Source organism: Centropristis striata, chromosome 2, assembly GCF_030273125.1.
Source record: "Centropristis striata isolate RG_2023a ecotype Rhode Island chromosome 2, C.striata_1.0, whole genome shotgun sequence".
Classification (NCBI taxonomy): domain Eukaryota; kingdom Metazoa; phylum Chordata; class Actinopteri; order Perciformes; family Serranidae; genus Centropristis; species Centropristis striata.
The window spans coordinates 22,164,168-22,185,516 of NC_081518.1; the positions used below are offsets into that span (position 1 = coordinate 22,164,168).

The 21,349-nt window shown below is 40.5% G+C and overlaps 1 protein-coding gene across 1 annotated transcript in view; it reads left to right on the plus strand.

The window, feature by feature from the left end:
- adamtsl5 (ADAMTS like 5) overlaps positions 1-20,927 on the plus strand; it is a 49,222-nt gene extending 28,295 nt beyond the window's left edge. The window contains exons 7-13 of the mRNA XM_059323997.1: positions 3,750-3,873; positions 11,436-11,522; positions 13,238-13,401; positions 16,242-16,437; positions 19,199-19,321; positions 19,554-19,625; positions 20,602-20,927. Of these exons, the coding sequence (XP_059179980.1) occupies positions 3,750-3,873; positions 11,436-11,522; positions 13,238-13,401; positions 16,242-16,437; positions 19,199-19,321; positions 19,554-19,625; positions 20,602-20,927 (1,092 nt within the window). The remainder of the gene's footprint in view (positions 1-3,749; positions 3,874-11,435; positions 11,523-13,237; positions 13,402-16,241; positions 16,438-19,198; positions 19,322-19,553; positions 19,626-20,601) is intronic.
- The last annotated feature ends 422 nt before the right edge of the window (positions 20,928-21,349 follow it).

Genomic DNA, 21,349 nt, shown 5'->3' on the forward strand with positions numbered 1-21,349 from the left:
ATGTTATATTAAGAATTAAATTTTAGATAAGAAATGCAGAATGAAATAAGTTATTAAGTAATTGAAATATCTCTTTTTAATCTTAGATTTGTGTATTTTTTTCTAACGGAAGCGTTTGTCACACATGATTCCTTCAGGTCTGTCAGAATTGTAAAAATTCAAAGATAATTTATGTTTTTTCAGTTTCTGGCTATCATAAATTGTGTAATTTTGGAGCTATTTTAAAAAGGAAATCAAGCCTTTTAAATGTGATGGCTGGGTTCAGAGGGTTTACCTGTTGAATGTTTTACCATGTTTCTACAAAGTGTAAACTTCAGCTTCTGCTCACTGTGAGCAGCACAGTTGTTCATCTGTTGTACAGATGGTTCAGTTTCATGTCTGTCCAAGCCTTGAAAGTCCAATGCCCAGTTCACCCTATGCAATTTTAGGCCCGATTTTTCACTTGCTGACAGTTACTGGAGATCGCCAGCAAAACCCCAGACCACAGATATACCACCGCTTGCTCCAGTAAGCATTGATTGCTATGTGTACATTTTCAAATATAGAGACTCATCAATGGATCACAGAGATATCTAATAGTTTAAATATCTGAACCTGCCTGCAAGACCAGATCCTGTAAGATCGTTTTGAACGTCAATTACAGCAGCAACGACCAAAAGCCAATGAGAGGTCAAGATATGGAGTGGGAGAAATATCAGGGGGGGGAGTCAGAACACCTGCAACAGAACATCAGCAAGCAGAACAGACAATCCTTGATACTCACATTTCCCCAACCAGTTTCTTGTCTTTTTCTTTGTGGTTTTTCGCTGCCAAACAGTGCAGAACTTTGATTGCTCGCTTCTTGCAGACATCCAACTTTAGAGGAAAGAACTCATGTCTCATGCTTGATTTTGCATCTTTACCTGTAATACTTCTTACATATGTTATGTTGACAGACATGACTAGAATTCCTCCTGGTCAAACGTTGTGTCAAACGTTGTGTAAGGTGATCAGTTCAGCAATCTGACGACTCTGAAAGTGGTAAAGTGTGCAGGTGCCGTTACATCGTCTATGAGTGCATGACACTCCTCTGACTTCAGTTCTCCTGATGTTTATCGCAAATTGAGGCTTGATTTAGCTGATGTTTCTTCCTCTCCTCTCTTGATTCCTGCCCTGTTGCTGTATAAGTGATATTGACCACTCTGACTGCAGCTCTCTGCAGAACAGAACTCCATGCTGTGCGTTAGGACCACAGTGCACTCATCAGTGTGGACTGCAGCCTTCAGTTAGCATTATGGCTCTGCTTGGTCCTGAGTCCTGCTCCCACATTCCTCACCCTCTCACCCTCTCACCCTCACACAGATGGGGACGGTTGGAAATGAAGCTGTGTCCCTCTGGTCCTGCAGCACATGCAGAGTAATGAGATACACGTAATACTCAAGAGACACATCTGCTCCATGAGGTTAAACTCATAAGCAAAGTTATTTTTACACCACAGACAAAGGATTATTGCATGTCTATGTTTACATATGTCTATACATACGTGTGTGTGTGTGTGTGTGTGTGTGTGTGTGTGTGTGTGAGTGTGTGTGTATGTGTGTGTGCATACCAGCACGTGGTGTAAATAAGTGGATTTATAGGCCGCTGACTCGTCTGGCCGGGGTCAGCGCCGCACAGGGCCTGAAACAGGAAGCAGATGCAGCTGGTGTGGAGAGCTGCAGGTCACACGCTGAGATCAGACTGCAGAGCACATGGCTGCTTTGGATGCAGCACATGTGTATGTGCATGTGTGTGTGTGTGTGTGTGTGTGTGTGTGTGTGTGTGTGCGCGTGTGCGTGTGTGTATTGCATTTGTAGATGTGGTGTTAGTCTGTGTTTTTATTTGCAGTCGCTGAATTATGATCTGGGGGTTTATTTAGTTAATAATTATCTTTTGATCATCTATTTAAGTGTCAGAAAACAGTGAAAGATGCCCAGAATAAGTCTGGAAACGCCTTCCAATAGTTTGCTTTGCCCAGCCAACAGTCCAAAAAGGAAATATGGTTTTGTTTTTGCTCTGTTTACAATAATATAAAAAGTGACAGCTGCTCAAAACAACTACAATCCTACAATTCTACAATGTCATTTAGCAGATGCTTTTATCCAAAGAGATGTACAAATGACAGTTAATACAACACAAGCAAGGATGAAGTCAAGAAACATAGCAAGAGTAAGTGCCGTGGGTTAAGTTCGAGTCCATTAGGACACAAGTGCTTTATAGGTCGCAAGAGCGGTCAGTACAATGAACTAAAACTGATCAGTTAACCCTGAATGTTGCAGCCTGAATCAATCATCACTAAGTTTATTTCTGCACTCTCAAACTTACATTACCATGCGTGCTGCAGTGTTTCTGCAGGACTGCAGTTGCTCCCTTGGTGGGGCCCTCATGCACTTTGTCACCGAGGATTAATTTCCTGTTGTGCACAAAGATGCTTGGAGTGTTTTTGTGTTGGTAAGGGGCTTAGGGGGCCGATTATAGGTCCCTCAGATTGTTGCTCTCTTGCCTGGGAACCTCCCCGTTGATTGGTTTGCTCTGCAGAGCACAAGGTGACGGCCGCAGGAGAAAGAAAGCACTCACTGTAATCTGTCCACCGTAAACCATCCGGCTCGTCCTCCGTGCTCTTTGCTCTGGCATTTTAACGTTTACAGAGACAACTCGTCCTCCTCTTGAGGGCCCTGAGCTGCTATTTATCCCAAAGTCAATGTTTGTGAGAAGAGAATGACAGAATAAGAGGAGAGAGAGAGAGAAGGAGAGTTGAGGTGAATCATGCCAGAAGCTTTGACCCTCCAAACCCCAACAAGCTTTTTCAGGCCATTTTTGCTCTTTTTACATTTTACTTACTGTGGCCTTGTATCACTAAATCAAATATACACATCCTGCAATTCTATGGAATCAGCACAATCATGGCTAGAAGAACTCAAACATGTCTTTTGTGCAGGATAACACAGTTAGAATGAAAGAAATCATAACAAACAGGAAGAACACAAGTTGAATTTCTCTGATACATTTTTTAAAATTGGAATAAATGTTAGTGTCCACAAGCATCATGAATATTGGAGGGAAAGTGGCTTTCCACATGCTTTACATATCGAAGTATTTTCATGTTTCCAGGCTCTCCTGTCCGCTCCTCTTGGCTCTGTGTAAACAGCCTCTCCTGTCCTCTCCTCTCTGCTCTGTGTAAACAGATTTTCAGTGAATATTTGTCATGTGATCGTTCGTCTCATATCATGTCTTCACAGTGTCTCTGAGGAGCAGAGTTTAATGTTTTTAACAGGATCTGGTTAGTGTAAACACTTTATTTTAAATGAAACATGTAAAATAAAGAGATTCTGACACAAATATCAACATTTTTAGCTTTGTTTTGGTTTCTTTCTCCAATAGAAACTTCCGTAACCTCTGATCCTTTCAAGCACTATCAGAAAGTTCAAATTCTGACGATAATGCCTGTTTTCACTGTTTCTTGCTATGATAAACAGTGTATTTTTGGCAAAAATTGTAAAGAAAACATACTTGTCAGACTGCAGGAGTTCAGAAGGTTAAGCTGACTGTATAGCAGAGACAAAACAGAAAGAAAGGTCAGAGGTTTCCAGGGCTCACGTCAGAGAATGTGTCAAGTTTGAGTGCAAAGTCAAAACGCTGTCAGAGAAACAAGTTTCTGCAGACACTGAACCAGATCAAACTGTTTTCTAAACATCTGTGTAAGTGTGTGTGTGTGTTTGTGTGTCGTACAGAAGCCCGGCTGTGACTTCATCTTGGGTTCAAAGCAGCAGGAGGATGCCTGCATGGTGTGTGGAGGGCAAAACACCACCTGCCTGCACCACAAGAACGTGTACCAGAGCAACGGTCTGGAGGCAGGTAGGATACACACACACACACACACACACACACACACACACGCACACACACACACAATCATTGTATTATCTCCATGAGGAATCAATTTCAGACCAACACGACGTGTGGATATTTCCAGGCCCTCTTTGTGTTTTTCCCTCCTAAATGTTATTAGTCATTCAGGTTTAGTCAAGAGGTTATTGTTCTCTGTTGAAGTGAAAATTAACCATGGCAACAGTTTTGCCAAACAGAACCTGTTGGCAGCCGTCCAGAAAGAAATTCAGTTTAACAACATGTCCTGCGAAATTGCTGTTGTTAAGATTTCAGGAAGAACAGAGAGTTCTTGACTCTGGCTCCATGCCACCGAAACATTTCTACCTTCACTGATACCTGCAGTTCAGAGGCCAACACAGGGGCTGACTGTGACAACAAACATGTTGGAGGGGAGGTTTGCTTGTTTTATTCACTTTTCTCCCAATAAAAAGTGGAATATGAACACTATGTACCTGCAAATGAACAAACAAGTTTAACCAAATTGAATAAAATCGTCACCAGTAAACAATCTGACAAACAGGAGTTCATGTGATTTTCAGTTTGCTGAGAAATGTTGAGTGTAAACCAAAACAAACCAAACTAAAGAATGCAGCAAAGTAAACATCTATGAATTGTTTAGTGTTCAGGCAGTAAAGGCAAACATCCAAATAAATGGCACATATACAGTCATGGAATAAATTATCACACCACCATTGTTTTCTTTATTTTCTTGTTCATTTTAATGCCTGGTACAACTAAAAGTACATTTAGATCTGATATCTAGACATTTTCCACGTTTTTAAAATAATGATTTTGGTTATTATCAAGAAAACCATGGCAAATGTCTAGATATCAGCTCTTAAATTAAACTTTTATCAGCTATTTTTGTTGTTATCCAAACAAATGTACCTTTAGTCGTACCAGGTATTAAAATGAACAAGAAGATGAAGAAAACAAAGGTGGTTGAATAATTTTTTCCATGACTGTACATGAAAATCCCTCTGCACTGTGTGAGGATGTGATGATGCTGCAATGGTGCAATGTGTTTGTGGATCACTACGTTGGCTTCCAGTTTCTTACTTCAAAAATCGGCTTGATACCGTTTAGATGTCCTGAGGCAGCATGCACCTTCCAGACCTCTCAACAAGTTGTTAAACACTTAAGTTTGGGAGAAAAAGTGTTGTTCTTAGAGGCAGACCTGCAAACTTTCCCTCTGGACGGTGTGTGGATGCTCTGTTTTCTCCACACCTGCGTAAAACTCTTGCACAGTACTGTATTTGGACATTTTCTTTTGTCTTTTATCTACAAGTTGCATAAAACACATCATAGTAAATCACAGTGCATACAATAAATAGCACAACCTGAACAGTACAGACAACAATAACCAACATGGTTCCAGTGTGAATTGTGTTCATCACTTTAGCTTCAAAGTTATTGAAATTGGTATGGAGGACTTTTTGTTCTTGGTGGCTGCAGCGGATCTACAGCACCTGTAAAGTCTGCAGATGTGAGCTGAAAAACTGAGACAGAAGGCGATAAAGTGTTGGACCAGAATTTAGTTTTTAAGTGCTGTGAATAATATCTGAAGAGGAGAATATCAGTGTTGTTGGAGTGGAATCCATGTGTGTTATGTCCCTTTCTTCCAAGATTACAGATACAAACTGGAACAAAGTGCTTCTTGGCATGAAGTCGTGTGAATTAGGAATAATCATAGGTTGCTTATTTACACAAGCAAGCTGTTTGCTAGATTACAGAGTGTTAAAATCCCTTCAGCAGCAAGTGAGAAGTGTTGAAAAGTGATGTTGTGTGATTTGTTAACTTCAGATTGGTGTAAAATCCCACAAACCAGCAGGGTTATGACCTGTATTGGCCTGAAAGTGAAGTTACGACAGGTGAGGAGAGAGCCTACAGCCTGCAGAAACATCAAGACTTGTCTTCAGTCAACACAGTCAATAATCCCTCAGGTTGTGAACAGATAGAGGAATGTTGGCAGCGACGAAGAAGAAAGAAAATTGAATTAGGGACAAAAATGTCCTTTCGATCCTGTGTTGCCCTCTACAGAGAATTGAATCAAAGTGTGGGATTTAACACGTCACACACACACACACACACACACACACATAAAGAGAAAGTACCCAACACGTCGGGCGTGCGACTTGGCCCGGGCCTGGGCTCTGTAACAGAGGCTCCCTCTCAGCTCTGTGTGTAGGCCGAGCAGCCATGATGTCTCAGATTGAGCGAGAAGAAAACAGGCTGATAATGGACGCTTTGTTTGGGCGACTTTGCAGCCTTGGGAGGTTTTCTGCAGCTTTTCCCAACAGAGGAAGAAGTGATGCACAAAATCGCTCCACACAAGGTCAAACAGCGGCGGCCTCGGGCTCTCGCTGCCCGCCTGTAACTCTGATACGTCCTCCGTCACAGTGATACGTCTTCATGTAGCCGCAGCCCTGCAGATGAACCGTGTGCATGCTTCCTCTGTGACATGGGTAAGCAGGGGCAACCAGAGTTACGCTCTTCAGAGGTTTAATGAATGGAGTTCATCCTGCGGATACTTTTCTCTCCACAGCAGCAGGGGAACCATAGAGCTGTCCCTGCCTGCTTTTGTTTTGGCTCAGCAGTGAAATACACCTCTGTGGGGTGAATGGTTGTGGTTTGGACTGATTCATAAATCGTCTCTCTTTGTGCTCGTACACTGATCCTGTAAAACATTAATCAGAGTTAATCATTGCTCACATCATAGATTGTGATTGTTTTATAATGACAGACAATTTTACTTGCCAAAAGAACATAATTACCTGATTACTAATCCAGATTATTTGTCAGTTACTGATTACATATCAGTTAGTGATTACTTAGAAAAGGCACACACTGATTGTAGTGTGCTATTCAAAGATTAACTCTGAATATAAAGTGCACAGTACAAAGTGGAGGCCTGCAGCAATCTGTTTAAAGCACTTCTCCACTGAGCTGTAATAATGCTGCAGTAACAATGTTAAGAGGCGTGCAGCACTTGTTGGAATGTATCCACAACTCTTTAAAGGTCAACATGAGGAAGATCAGACTCTACCTGGCTGAGCATACAACACAACTGCTGGTACAGGCCCCTCAGACCAGTGTTGCAGTACTAGAGACCCGTCTTTGTCTTGAGACCACTTTTTGAAGGTCTTGGTCTCGTCTCGGAATCAACTGCATTTTTACTTGTCTCAGTCTAGGACAAAGCAGGCTCTGGATTTTATTTCAAGACCACAACTGTGCATTTTTGGATTTACTTGTTAATACCATTACTGTGATTTTGCGTAAATCACAATGCTTCGAGTACAACCAATAACATGACAACTTAAACGGCTGTCACTCCTCCCGCCTCCTTTCACACTGCCCGCTCAAAAGAGCATGTGATTGGGGTGGTCTGTAGCGTAGTGGGTTACACAGGTGCCCCATGTGCAGACGCTACAGTCCTCGCTGCGGCGGAGCCGGGTTCGAATCCAGCCTGAGCTCCCTTTGCCGCATGTCCTCCCCTCTGTCACCCCCTTTCTATCTGTCTCACTATCAATAAAGCCTTGAAAAATGGCCAAAAAAAATATCTTTAAAAAAAAAAAAAAAGAGCATGTGATTGACAGGAGAAGAGGCCGTGAGAAGATGTCAGCCAACTTGTCTGTAATAAAATTTGGTTACCTGAACCACAAAGATTTTTTGTGCACAGCTAAAAAAAAAAGAAAGAAAACACAGTAACTTGTAAATTCTGCAAAGCAACGCTAACAGAGACAGCTTGGCTGGTCTTGGTCTTGTCTCAGTCTCACCCTGCCTCGGTCTTGGTCTTGTCTTGGTCTTGATTCAACGTGGTCTTGGTATTGACTTGGTCTCGGTTTCGGTGGTCTTGACGACAACACTGCCTTAGACTACTGCAACTCTCTACTGGCAGGTCTGTCCTGCTGCACCGCCAAGCCTCTACAGATGATCCCGAACGTGGTGGAGTGTTAGGTCTTTAACCAGCCCAAGACAGCACTCCACTACTCCTCTCTCTGCAGTGGCTTCCAATTGCAGCCCGCATCAAATTCAAAACCCTGTCTCTCGCCTACAAAACAGCAACTGGCACAGCTCCTAACTACCCCGACTCTGACAGTGAAGGGCAGCTGCAGGGCTTGACGCCTCAAAGTAGACTCTTCTCCTCTGTAGTTCCCTCAAACTCCATCTTATCTGCTGAGTCCCTCTCAATTTTCATGAAAAGACTGAAGACCAGCTCTTTACTGAACACCTTCACACATAATCTAGTAAAAAGTAGTATTTGCATTGCCCTTATGCACTGTCTGACACTCAAACTGAACCCATGACACTGACTCATGTGTTGTTCTCGGACTTGATCTTTGCTTGTGTTGTATTATCTCTCAAATGTGCATCACTTCAGATAAAAGTGTCGATAAATGACATCCAACTTTTCTTAAATTATATATTATTAAATAAATATCCAGCATGTGCTGCAGGTTCTGAGCAGACCTGTCTGTTCACACCGACTGTGAACGTCTTTAAAAACATTAAAAGTAAATCTTAAAGTTCACTCAAAGAGTCTCTTAAATGCAGTGGTGGGCCGTCAGGGCCAGCAAGGCCTTCTCTGCTGGCCTAACATAACCAGAAATCATGATCATGATTATGATAAAGGTTAATTCAACTTTTCATTTACTTTCCCTAAATATCTAAAAGTATTCATATTCTCCTCATGTCATATTATGCTCCTTCCAGTGCTGTTGTTTTTACGTTAGAGTTTTTATCCAATCAGAATTCAGCTATCTCATGTTGCCAGGCTGTATGAAATCTGCCCGGGCCTTCAGAATCAACAATGCGGGCGTCTGTGCACTGTGAACGGGCAAATACAGATAGTTGCGATAGCCAATCAGATCACGAGTTGTGTCAGTAAGGCCCTCTAGCTGGCCTCAAGTTGAATGTGACATTTACGCGTCCTGTGATTGGATATGGATACTTACTAGTTTGAGCTACGGCAGTGCTATGCAGATCAACAGAGTCACACCCGGGACTGTTAACGGTATGTAAATAATCTCGCGCATTGGCGCAGCTGTGTGGTTGTACTCAAAGCAACAAGTCACAGAAAGTCGTGATACGTCACGTTTTGACATGAAAAAGTTTTTTCACAAAGAGACTTGTTTATTGTGTCGCTGTCGCCAAAGTATGACCGTCTTGTTAATGTCTTTCTGATATTATTTTATCTGATATTTATTATTATTATTATTATTTATATTATTATTTATATTATCTGATATTTGTGGACTCATTTAATAAAACTTTTTGGAAAGATAATTTTAAAGACCCTTTTATTTTTAAGTTTTGACAGTAGCATACCAGCGGTATTGTTGATTTTTAAAATGCGCCGGATAATAGCCCATTTTGTACACAACTGAGGTGATGCAATGCCTAGTAGTGCTTAAGTGTGTTTCTAACTACTGTCCAGTCCTGGTGTTATAAATGCTGGCATAATGAAAGGTATTTATTGACTAAGTTGGACATCACTGAAGGCCTAAGTGTGAAATGCACCGCCCGCCACTGCTTAAATGACATTGTAGATTAAAAAACATATACATCTAAAATATGTGCTCTTTCAGTAAAAGGTTTCTTCAGAGGTCACAATGAGCCATTTAAAACAAAAAGTTCTGTATTTTCATGCCAGAAAACTTCACATGTAAACTATAACCTTTTAAATATGTGTTTTGGTCCTGCTCATTGCATCTTTTGAATTATAATTACTGATGTTTACGTTGTGCAATCAAGTTAGCATAACATTGTAGTCATTATAGACGTATTGAACATGAGGATTCAGCTGGAAACAGCTTCACAGTCTGATGTAATCATGTAAATACAAGCCCACAAAACTTACATTTTGAAGTGGTGCTGCTGTGATTTATTACTGCAAAAGAATGGTTAATACGGATGAACTTTTTGCCACTTCACATGGCTCTGAACCAACTCATGTTTTGTAAATATTGAGTTCACATAGTGTTAAATAACATGAAGATACTTGTTGACTAATTAACTAAGTAATTATAATGTTATTCATAAATGCATGTCCTGCATCTGTAAACTCTGCAGATGTGTGCTTAGAAACTAAGAAAAAAAGTGATGTGTAGGGCTAGAAAGTTTAGTCTTTAAGTTCTGTGAATAAATGTGTGAAGAACAGAATATCAGTGTTGTCGTCCATGGGATCTCTGTGTTTTATGTGCCTTCCCTCTGAGAATACAGATACAAGCAGAAACAATGTGCTGCTCGGCATAAAGTCATGTGAATAGTTAGAAATAATCATAGGTTGCTTATTTAAACAATGTTTACTAACCAGCGAACTACCTGCCAGCTTATGAAGTGTTAAAACACATGTTAAAAATAAGTCAAAGACGGTAGAGTTCATGTTGTGGGAATTGTTAATTTTATGCCCTGATTACTGATGTTTACGTTGTGCAATCAAGTCAGCATAACATTACAGTCATTATAGACGTATTGAACACGAGGACTCAGCTGGAAACAGCTTCACAGTCTGATGTAATCACGTAAATACAAGCCCACAAAACCTCTCTTTTAAAATGTTACGTTCATAAAAGAATCTGCAATATGGATGCAGGTTTTGGTTTAGAGAGCTGTGTTAGTGCAACTTGTTGCCACTTCACATGGAACCGAAAAAAACATTTTTTTTTTAATATTAAGCACACATGAAGATACTTATCACAGTTTGTTTTGACTTATTGTGATTTAATTCAGTCAGTTATTCCGTCTGTTTTCTCTGAGCTTTTTGTTTTATCACTATTTGTTTGCCAAAGTGTCACAAACTTAGAGCCTGACGACTTCAGTGGTTGGCTGATTTTATCACCAGATTTTGGTGTATCACAGACATATCGGTATCTATTGTATCAGTGTCTATGTTTTCTGATATACACTGATTTGAAACTAATTTTCAGAACATGTGATGCAGAAAGTGATGCTTGGGGTCATTTAGAAATTGTTTCATATAGCTATTCATTGTATTTTTCAAATGTTAGCGATTGGCTTAAACTGACTGTATAGTAGTTACAGAGCAGCAGTTTAATTCTCCACAGGATGCCTTTAACAGAAGACATAATCAACCTGTAACAGGCTGTGTAGTTTACTTTGACATGTAGAATCAGTGGAGTGTCCCTTTAACAACAAAGAAATGCTTTTATTTTGCACTGTTAATATAACTTTTATTTTGTTTGACCCCTGAGTGATTTTAAGTCACATGCCAGCATCTCAGTGTAAATAAAACCCAGAGTTATCTCTACAATGCAACAGACGGTCTTAATGAATTATCTGACACTAACTTTTAATGTTATCCTTCATTTAGATTTAAATAGGTCGACTTTAAAAGCCCTCTGAGGCTTTTCTCTTCTTGGCTTCAGTTTGTTGTAAATCTGTTTTTGTGTATCCCCAGGTTGTAAAAAAAACCAACAACTTTTCTCTTTAATCATGTAAAGTAGTTAAAAAAAAGGGGAAAACTCGTATTAAAACCAAACCTCTGACTGAGTGTCTCTGTTTGCCAGGCGGACCTTTTGGATACAATGAAGTGGCCATGATACCAGCTGGAGCCACTCACATCAGAGTCACTGATAACAGCAGGAACTATCTAGGTAAGATTCACACACACACACACACACACACACACACACACACACACACACAGGGACACACACAGAACACCTGGCCTGCCGTGTATATCAGTTTCAGCTCTCTGCAGACACTTTGCGTCAGTGGCTCCATGGCTGCAGTGTAAATCAGGCAGTTAAATTAATTCCTAGAGTTGCTATCACTTCCTCTCCCCAGAGACAGGAGGGGCCCGGCGCTCCCATCTGGTCTCTGGACCCGCCGTGTGTTTTCCAGGCAACATAATAACCAAGGGCATCTATTCTCATGCTTGTTTATGGGACCAAAATAAAAACCGGCCTCGAATCGGCACACACTGTGGTCTTGAGAGGGGCGCTTGTAAAGGCTTTATCTGACCGCTGGGGCACGGCAGGTGAAGGTGCTTGTTTCCATTTCATGTCATGGAAAATCCTTCCAGTCCCACCGGCGAGCAGAGGCAGCTGCCATATATAGCCAGTCGGCATGTTTCTGTTTCTGAGCGCATCAACGTGACCCACTTATATAGAGAGATAATTGCTGGCATTTAGAAAAAAATGACCAACTTATCAACGCTGAATAACAACAAACAGGGCTGCAGGAGATATCGTTTCAGCTAATGTGTGATACTGATCGCAGGATGTGTGATGTCAGGTGGAAATTAACTCAAAAATATCATGCAACTTCTTTTTTGTCACTTGATCCAAAAAGGAAAACTCTACAGGATCTAATTTTCCAATCTAATCCAGTGTTTCCTATTAACTTCCTACCAGCCTTTCAGTGTTGGAGGATCCTCTTGTGGGACCTTTCCCTGCTGCTGACTGGCCCTCACACGGCCTTGAGCTTTACTCACCTCTTCTCTGGGCAGTAGACTTAATTTTATTTTGTAATTTTATTTATTTCAAAACAGGGACAGTGCACAATAAGACATTAATGTAGTACAACAAGAGAATATGCATTGTGCCAGGTTCTAGCAGATTGCTATTTTCCACCTGTAGTCCCTGGGCAGGTTGATGGAATAGTCCATAGAAAATGAGTATAGAAAAAGACAATTATTCAGTAAATTACAATTATATTATAATATATTATATTATTATTAATTATAAAAATATATAAAGTAGATAAATAGAAACATGACAGCAGATTCAACAGGACAGGACAGGTTCTTTTTCATGCATTGAAATCTGGAAATTGATTCAAATGACCAGCTATCTCGGAAATAATGCTGTCCTAGAAAATGTTCAATTGTATTTTAACCCCACACTTCCCTATGTAAACCAAGGTGCATAACAGAATTGCAGCAATGTTTTTGACGTCAAGTATGTCCTGTCCTGTATTGTCAAGAAAAATTCCCAGAAAATGTCATGGAAAAGTATTTCTTGGCAAGAGTTGGAACCCTGTTTAAGGATGGGACTTTTTTTTGCCATGTCTTCACCATTTATATCTATACTAGAAATGAGTTTATGATTAATTTCCAGAAAGTTCTTCCTAGATGTATCATCTTAATTTGCTGACAGAGTGCACCAAATTCATGCATTTAACTTGAAGACAAACTAAATTTTCTTCTGTGGAAGCAAGTCCTGTGAAATTCCTGCTGGCTATTTTTTCATTTTGCAATATATATTGCAGAAAAAAATTATTATTATTAGACATTATTGCAATGTAATTTTTCTCAATATTGTGCAGCTCTAACACCAATCTTCTCCTTCCTTCGTCCCTCATCCAGCCCTCCAGAACGGTCGCTCCCAGTTTGTGATCAACGGTAACTGGAAGATCAGCATTCCAGGCGAGTACAACGTAGCTGGGACGAAGCTGCTGTACCGGCGCTCTGCGGACACCTGGGAAAGCTTCGAGGTTCCCGGACCGACCCAGGAAGACCTCCATCTAATGGTGAGAGCTCCAAGATACTGGAGCAGAACAGTCCCGTCAACATCTGGTCTCAGGATCCGGGAATCTCTTTATGTTTTGTTGATTTTTACCTTCAAGTCAAGTCAGTTTTATCTATAACAACCAATATCACAAATCAAAAATTTGTCTTTGTCTTTAAAGGGTCTTTACAATCGTAGAGCCGTAAAACTCCCACAAAAAAAACTATTTTACAAGGAAATAGGGATCCCTATCCGGACATGCAATAAATTTCTTTGTTGTAAAACATCCTGAAGTTTCAGTAAAACCAGGTTTACTTTATTGAGGCTATTCTGGGATTCCTTGTTTCACTGCAATCCACATATGAAAGTATAAAACTAATGAGCCAGGCGGGCACCAAAACCAGTAAAAGACCCCTCTCTGCTTTCTTACATTGTATAATATACTGTTAAATTGAACCTGTTCTGCTCATCATTAAGTATTTCACAAGGTAAGAACAACATCTGCAGTGAATAAATAATGAATTGTTTCCATGCAGATCGTGTGCAGGTATTTCCCAACAGACCAGCTCAGCTACCAAACAGCTGTTAACTATTCCCCCTTCCTCCTGAGATGCTGTAAGAGTTCTGTTAGAGTCTGTCCTGAGTTCGGTGGTTTTAAGCATCCTCTGAACACTGGGTGCTATTTATTTCCTCTTGGCAACTTCTGCATAGCGAGTGTGAATGCAGCAGCACTCATCACTTCTTCCTGGGCGAGCGGAGCTTGGATTTATTACCTCCACCAACAATTTATGCTTTCAGTTTGGTTTGTGTGTTTGTAGGTAGAGCAGCAAAAATTATGGTCCAGTTTACTGTGAAACTGCGGAAGGGTGTAGCATGGGCCAAGTAAGAAACCATTACATATTGGAACACATCCTCGTCATGGTGTGCAAACACAAATTGTTTTACACTTTCATTAGACGTGTTTCGACTGAGTACTTTCTGAGTACTTTTTGGAAAGCGCCTAAGTGTTTTGGCCCACTAGTTACTTCCCCTCGGTCTCTGTTCCCATACAGGTACTTTTGTAGCGGCTAACCAACGGAGTCCAAATGTGATAACAGACTGACATGGCAAGCAGTGTTGCCACCTTAGCAACTTTGTCTCTATATTTAGTGATTATTCAGACCCCTCTTGAGACTTTTTTTCAAAAAAGTGACAAGCGACAAATCTAGCGACTTTTTCTGGTGTTATTGGAGACTTGTTCCTACTTTTCTTAACTAGTAGTGCCGTCCCAAAGCACTCACAAGCGGCCCAGTCCTCCTGCAGCAGTCTCTCCCAGCTGCAGTCAGAGTAGGAGATGTTAACCCCCTCAGCGTCCAGTTTGAACCAGTCTGCAAATGAATCACTGATGTATGAAATCACCTCTCAGTAGCGGTTCAGTAGCGGCTCAGAAAGTACCTGCGTCAGGTAGGTACTTTCTGAGCCGCTACCTGAGTCGCTAACCGGTGAAGTTGGGCGTATCTTGGGCATTCCTCTCTCCCAAGCCACACCAATAGCAGCTCACGAGAGGGAAACACGCTTATTGACATTATAGAACAGGGCATGGCCTTAGTGACGTCTTCATTTTCTGAGTGTCCTTACAGTTGGCTATAATTTCGCTAGACTGGTCTCCTCTCAAAAATGGTAATATAGAACGTTTGTACGGACAGCAAAATACAACTCATATTTATGTTTTTGGCTATTCTCTGTCGCCATCTTGCTGATGTAGTAGTAATGATTGATGATAATGTGGAGTTTAAATAGCGGATGCAAAACTCAGGAAGGGAGGAGAGGTGGGCAAGTCGACCAAATGGTTGACTTTCACCAGGAGAACAGGATTCATGTCACGTGTGAAACCAAAAGTAAACCATTTTTTACGTAACTTACATTTTTTATGTAACTTCCGTGGCTCACGTTTTGTGAATATAATTTTTTTTACGTAACTTACGTTGCTTACTTTCAGCATTAACCTTCTTTTATTTACTGTTTAAACTGTCTTTTATAACACCTAACCTGGAAGTTTTTTGCCCTAAACCTAGGTCAGTGGTTTTGTAACATAAATTCACAAAAACTTCACATTTTTTACAACCGCAAACTGTACGTGTATGTAAAATGACGTGTGTTATTTTTAGAACACTCCATGGTACTGTGAGCCACAAAATGCTGATATGTGCAGGGGGCATTGACAAGCAGCCTGTTCTGTTGTTTCGGTTGGAGATCTTGTACTCTTGTTACCATAAATCTAGAAGATTAACCCTAATCCGAAAGGGTTAAGACAACCTTGCTTTGTAAGGCACAAGGAAAATATATACTCCATTTAGTTGGCATGTTGTTTCATTCATCCTTGATCTACTTTAGTTTCCCTTGTAACTCTTACCCTAACCTTTAGGATTACTAGAGTTCAAGCACAAATTATGTCCTCACAAAAAGGTCTGGAGCACTGACGAAATAATTGAGATTCAAATGCAATATTAAAGGACCAACAAAAGGAAACATGAAGAACCAATTAAACTTGATGGGTTCATCCTTACCAGGGTTTAGCTCCAGTAAAAACAGGATTCTGGGAACATCCAAACTTTTCCAGTTTTTCTGAGACATATTACAGGAAAAATATAGGCACAAGCAATACGTATGACTACAGGGAAAAAAAGGAAAAAATCCTTTACAAAAGTCCTTTATGTCAACAGGAATGTAAAACTCAGCAGCACAACTGTAACTTCCTTTTTGCTCTCCACATTCATGTTTTGTCAGCTCTACCATCTATAACAACAACATGATATCAGGCAGCAGCTTTGGAAAGACTTCAGCCTAAACAATAAAGAGGTTACCATGCTGTTGTGTGTGCAGGTGCTGGCGACAGACAGAAACCCGGACATCGAGTATGAGTACTGGCTGCCCCCAGGCCAGTACGCCCTCCACCATGGGAGGAGTCCACTGCGTGAAGCCCACCACACGGCCAACTACCTCCCCTGGGACCAACCCACCACCACAACCACAACCACAACCACCCGGCCTCCTCCTGTCACCACCCGGCCACACTGGTGTAAGTCCTGTCTCCTGCTTCATTTAACCACCGTAAAGTGTATCCATAGAGGAATACTTCTCCAGATTTCACCTATCTTCATGTCCAAGTCCACTGGGGTTGGGAAGAACCTTAAGCTTGTGTTTAAAGAGATACTAGTGCCCCAAAAAAATGTAAAGGTGCCTTATTTATTTCCACTAAGCCAGTGCATTGGGTCCCCCAGGCTTCTGCAAAAAAAGAGAAAAACCCAGGGTCAACCGGCAAAAAAACGTTAAACCTGGCTCAACTTTTTGCCACAACACACACATGTTCCGGGAAGACTCTGTGTTCAATAATTAAATACACACAAACAACATTCCTGGTACATTACTGGTACTTTGTAATGAATTTCTGCTCTTGCCCCTGTTGCAGATTCTCAATGTTCCCTTAAACCCCCCTGAGGCATCTGTTTTACCAAAAACAGATACAGTTCTGCTAAAGTAGAATCATACAAACTGGATATTGTTTTCATGGCGCTGTGCATCATTTTTAGTCTACTGCTGAGATACGAGGACACCAACTTCACCACAAAACAAGTCTAACAGGTGATCAGGCAGGCCAAACTTACTTTAGCTTAATTTGCTTTTTTAAAAGAACCATATTAATAACCATTTAACCATAACCATTGTAAACATACATTACTTTTTCAGTTTTTAATTGCACTCACTTCTGCACTTTTACTGTGCAAGTAGTGGATAATTATTACAGTATTTCATAGTTTTCACTTTCAGTTTTACCTCCAAATAAAATATCTAGATGATTTCTTGCCCAATCAAACTTTATCGATGTTGTACTGATGTTGATGTGTTCCTTCCAAATGTTTTGTACCTAAACGATTGATTTTTGGTCCGAAATTCCATTTTTTAATACATTATTATGCTTAAGATGTTCCTCACTGAACTTTGTAACTGTGGCAAATATTAGGAGGTAATGAGGGAGATATTTGACTCTTGGACAAAGTGAAAAGCATGTAGTTAATGCAGCAGGATTGTGGAGAAGCTGCACTTTTATCATGAGTATTTTTGAAAAAATATTCTCAAATAACTTTCTTACAACCTTTAAAGACGTTTCAGCGGACATCAGTTTGATAGAGGATGTCTGAACCTTAATTTCAGGCTGAAAGACTCCTGTAGGAGAGAGAATATTAAGCCAAGATTAGTTTTTAATGAGGTTATTTTATTGCCTGTACATGAGCAGACATTGGCCCCGAATCCACAGCAGCAGTTTTGTGATATTTAAAGGAATTGAGTCAGGATTTTACCATCAGCATTGTATTTCTAATATTCTGCACACCCTCACAGGTGTTTTCTGTCATGCACTGATCAGAATGATTCAGAAGACTCACAGGTGCATCAAACTAACAGGCAGAGAAGGGAAGTGTCAATCAATCAGTTTGCACACGCCCCCAGAGTCCAGAGAGGAGATCCGATTGGGCACAATAAGTAGAAACACCTGTGTGGTGCATGGAAGGTTATAAATATTCCTTCTCCAGGTCACATTTGATTTAGAAGAGTGTATCTGCAGGCTGACCTGCTGGAGCAGAGGAATGCAGCTGGTTTATCTCATGATAAGCCTGCAATAAGCATGTGCTCAATCCCTACTATAAATGTTCACATTCACATGGAAATCTGCACACAGCCTGCAGGCTTCTGTCTTCTGTTAGAATCCATCCAACATGCTAATGAACCTGAGGATCCTCTCTGGAAACAGTTTCCACCCAACACAATCTGACTGCTTTTTGCCAGAAATGGTGCATTGATTATTTGTTGTGTAACAAGGTGAAATTTCCCGTCACTGGACATGATTTTTAATGTTGGGCTGGATAAAATAAGTTTAAAACAATCTAAAAGATGAGAACTGTGTGTGGTGTCCATGCAGGTTTTTCTATTTTACAAAACATTTGAATTGTGAGGACATTTTCACTGGAACAGTTTACACACCACAAGTCTGCTTTTTCATTACTATCGGACCAGTATATTTAAAAAGTATTTCCTATTTTCTATGTTCTATTGTGCAACATATTGAGCTGCTTTTTCTCCGTTTTTTAACATTTATTTTGACAGAAGGTCCACAGAGTTACTCATTAGTTCTGAAGTCAATGCACGGTCGGTAATTGAGTCCAGCTGTCTGCATTAACTGGTGATTTGCAGAACCAAAATGAGCAACAAGAAACAGGACAAAACTGACTGATACATTAAGCCAGAAAACAATTGAAAAAAAATGTTTTTTAGATTTTAACTAAGAAGTTAGAAGTTAGTTTTTTTAAAATCCAGAATTGTATATGATAATACGTCATTATTTCTGTTGAGTGTTTCATGAGGAAAAGTTCCCCACTTTCATCAATGAAATCATCACTATTTACACTCAATTTGCTCAATTTTGTACTCCATTTTCCTGCAATGGAAATGGAACAGATGCACAAAGATGAAAGAAAACAATCAAATTGTGGATGGTGTTGAGACAGCTTTAAAAACGTGAACATGATGTGTGTCAGTGCCCATGTTGCATTGCTCCTTGTTACAACAGAATAAATTAATTTGTCTCAAGACCATGTCACAGTGTCTTTCTAAATACCTAGTGGTTCCCAGACAAAGTCAGAAATGTTCAAATCCAACACAAGATGCTTTAAAATAATTAAACAGAAATCAAAGACATTAATTTCATTACAGCTTTCTTACTCAAAACTTAGCCAGCTGTTTATAATATTGTTTAAATCACCGTGTGTGTTATTTGTGTCGACTAGTTTTCAGACCTGTGAAGCCGCCACGCCAATCTCCTCATCACAACCCACGCCAGCGCCCTCACCCGCCACGCCAGGAGCGAGAGGAGAACCACAGAAACCTGCTGCCTCAGCCCTCACCTGGAAGTAAGTGTCAGTTTTCACAACTCGACCCACTTTATCCCCCCAAAACAGCAAAGCCTAGTCAATTCTTAGCCAACAAACGTTGAAGAGACGCTTTGATATTTCTGGAAATACAGTCATTTATATCAAACTTTTAATAGAACACAAGCAAACATGCATGTTTCTTAACATGTCAAACTTATTTTTTTGTACCATGACTATCTGTGAGCTTGTTTCTTCTTGATTTATCGTGCAGAGCATTGTGGGAAATGTCATCGAGTCAAAGGTCGCAGGGAACGCCAGAGACAGTACTGCAAGAAGGACTTTGGTGGGTCTCAAATTCTTCTCACTGTTAAAAATGAAGCCAAATATTTCAGATACAGGCGCTGCCATCTTGGGGTTGCAACATCATTTGGAGCCAGAGTTTGTGCATCAGAGATTGGCTTATATCGAATTACCACCCAAACACCCAATTTATTCATGCCATCACACCCCCATTTTAAAGCAAAAAAGATTTTAGAAAGATTAACATTTGTCAGACATCAGTTTAAAAAAACAACTACCTAAATTGAAAGAAGCCATCTTTGAGAAACTTTTTTTTAATGTATAATATATTATTTTTTAGTCTAACTCTATGGAGCATTGGGCTATTTTGTCCATCTTTGAATCCTTTTCGTGTCTTTTTGTGTCTTTGTAAGTCATTTTGTGTCTTTTTTGTCATTTTGTGTCTTCTGTGGGGTTTTTTTGGTCATTCTGTCTTCTCATTTTGTGTCTTTTTTGGACATTTTGTGTCTTTTTTAGTCCTTTAGTCCAACATAAAATATGATTTTGAATCTTTTTTTTAACTTTCTAAACACTATCATGCTCAATAAAAAAATGTAAATGTTGCAAATGTGAACAAAGGTTGCAAATATAACATATAAGACGGTTACATCCAGTTCTATATTTTTTTAATACATATATTTGACCTTGTCTCCAGTTTTACTTGGTTTATCATCATCAAATGAAACTGGCCTCATGGAGTTTACAGCCAGAACTTTAGCTGTAAATTTACAGTAGGGCTCCATGCTGCTTTGTTTTCTAGTCTGGATGTGATGAAGAAGTCATGCTTTGGCGCTTTTGGAAACTCCAGAGGGTTAAGGTTTAAGACCTGTACGACAGCCAGCCACCAGGGGGCGACCCAGCCGTTTTGGCTTCACTTTTCGGCTTTAGCTTTAGCTTGTAGCTTGGCTGTTTTTAAATAAAGTGTGACAGGATGCTAACACCTGCAAATTAACACATCTTACTGAACTGTTTCCTGTTAGTTTTCCGCGCCAGAGTCCTTGGGAAGCTGTACCGAGGAGAAGAGACGCGTTACGACGTCCAGATCATCCACACCTACAGGAACGCCTTCCGTCTGGAGCACCGGGAGTTCCTGTGGGCTCCCAATGTGTGCGACTGCCCCCAGCTGGAGGAGGGGAAGCAGTACATAATGATGGTGCGCCGCCACATTAACTATGAGCACACGCTGAACCGCATCCTGCTGGAGGAGGAGAGCTACGTGGTGCCGTACAGACCGAGAGAGGACGAGCAGCTGCGACCGCTTGAGAGACTCTGCAGCAACAGAGGACCCAAACAGCCGGCAGACTGACGGGATGAGACTGTGTGTGTGTGTGTGTGTGTGTGTGTGTGTGTGTGTGCAACCGAGAATGAAGCTCATACTGAAGCTTTATACACTTCCAGTGTTGAATTTCTGGACTTTTTAAAAACACCATCAGACACTCAGCGATGGCGTGATGGACTCCAGAGCGGCGTCACTGGAGGTAAAAGACACTTGGAGAATCGACGGACAGTTTCAGCCTCGTTTGAATCTCGCCACATTAAAAAAAACAAAAAGACGTTTGTTTATTTAAAAGCCTGACCAGCTAACTGTACCATATAGAGCACTTTAGGTGGGAGCCTCAGCCCACCTTTAAACACATACCAAAGAGAAGAACATTGACTGAAATGACCTTTTTGTTATTGCTGTTTTTCCACAGCTATCATTTAATTTTTTTATATTATCGTATTGTT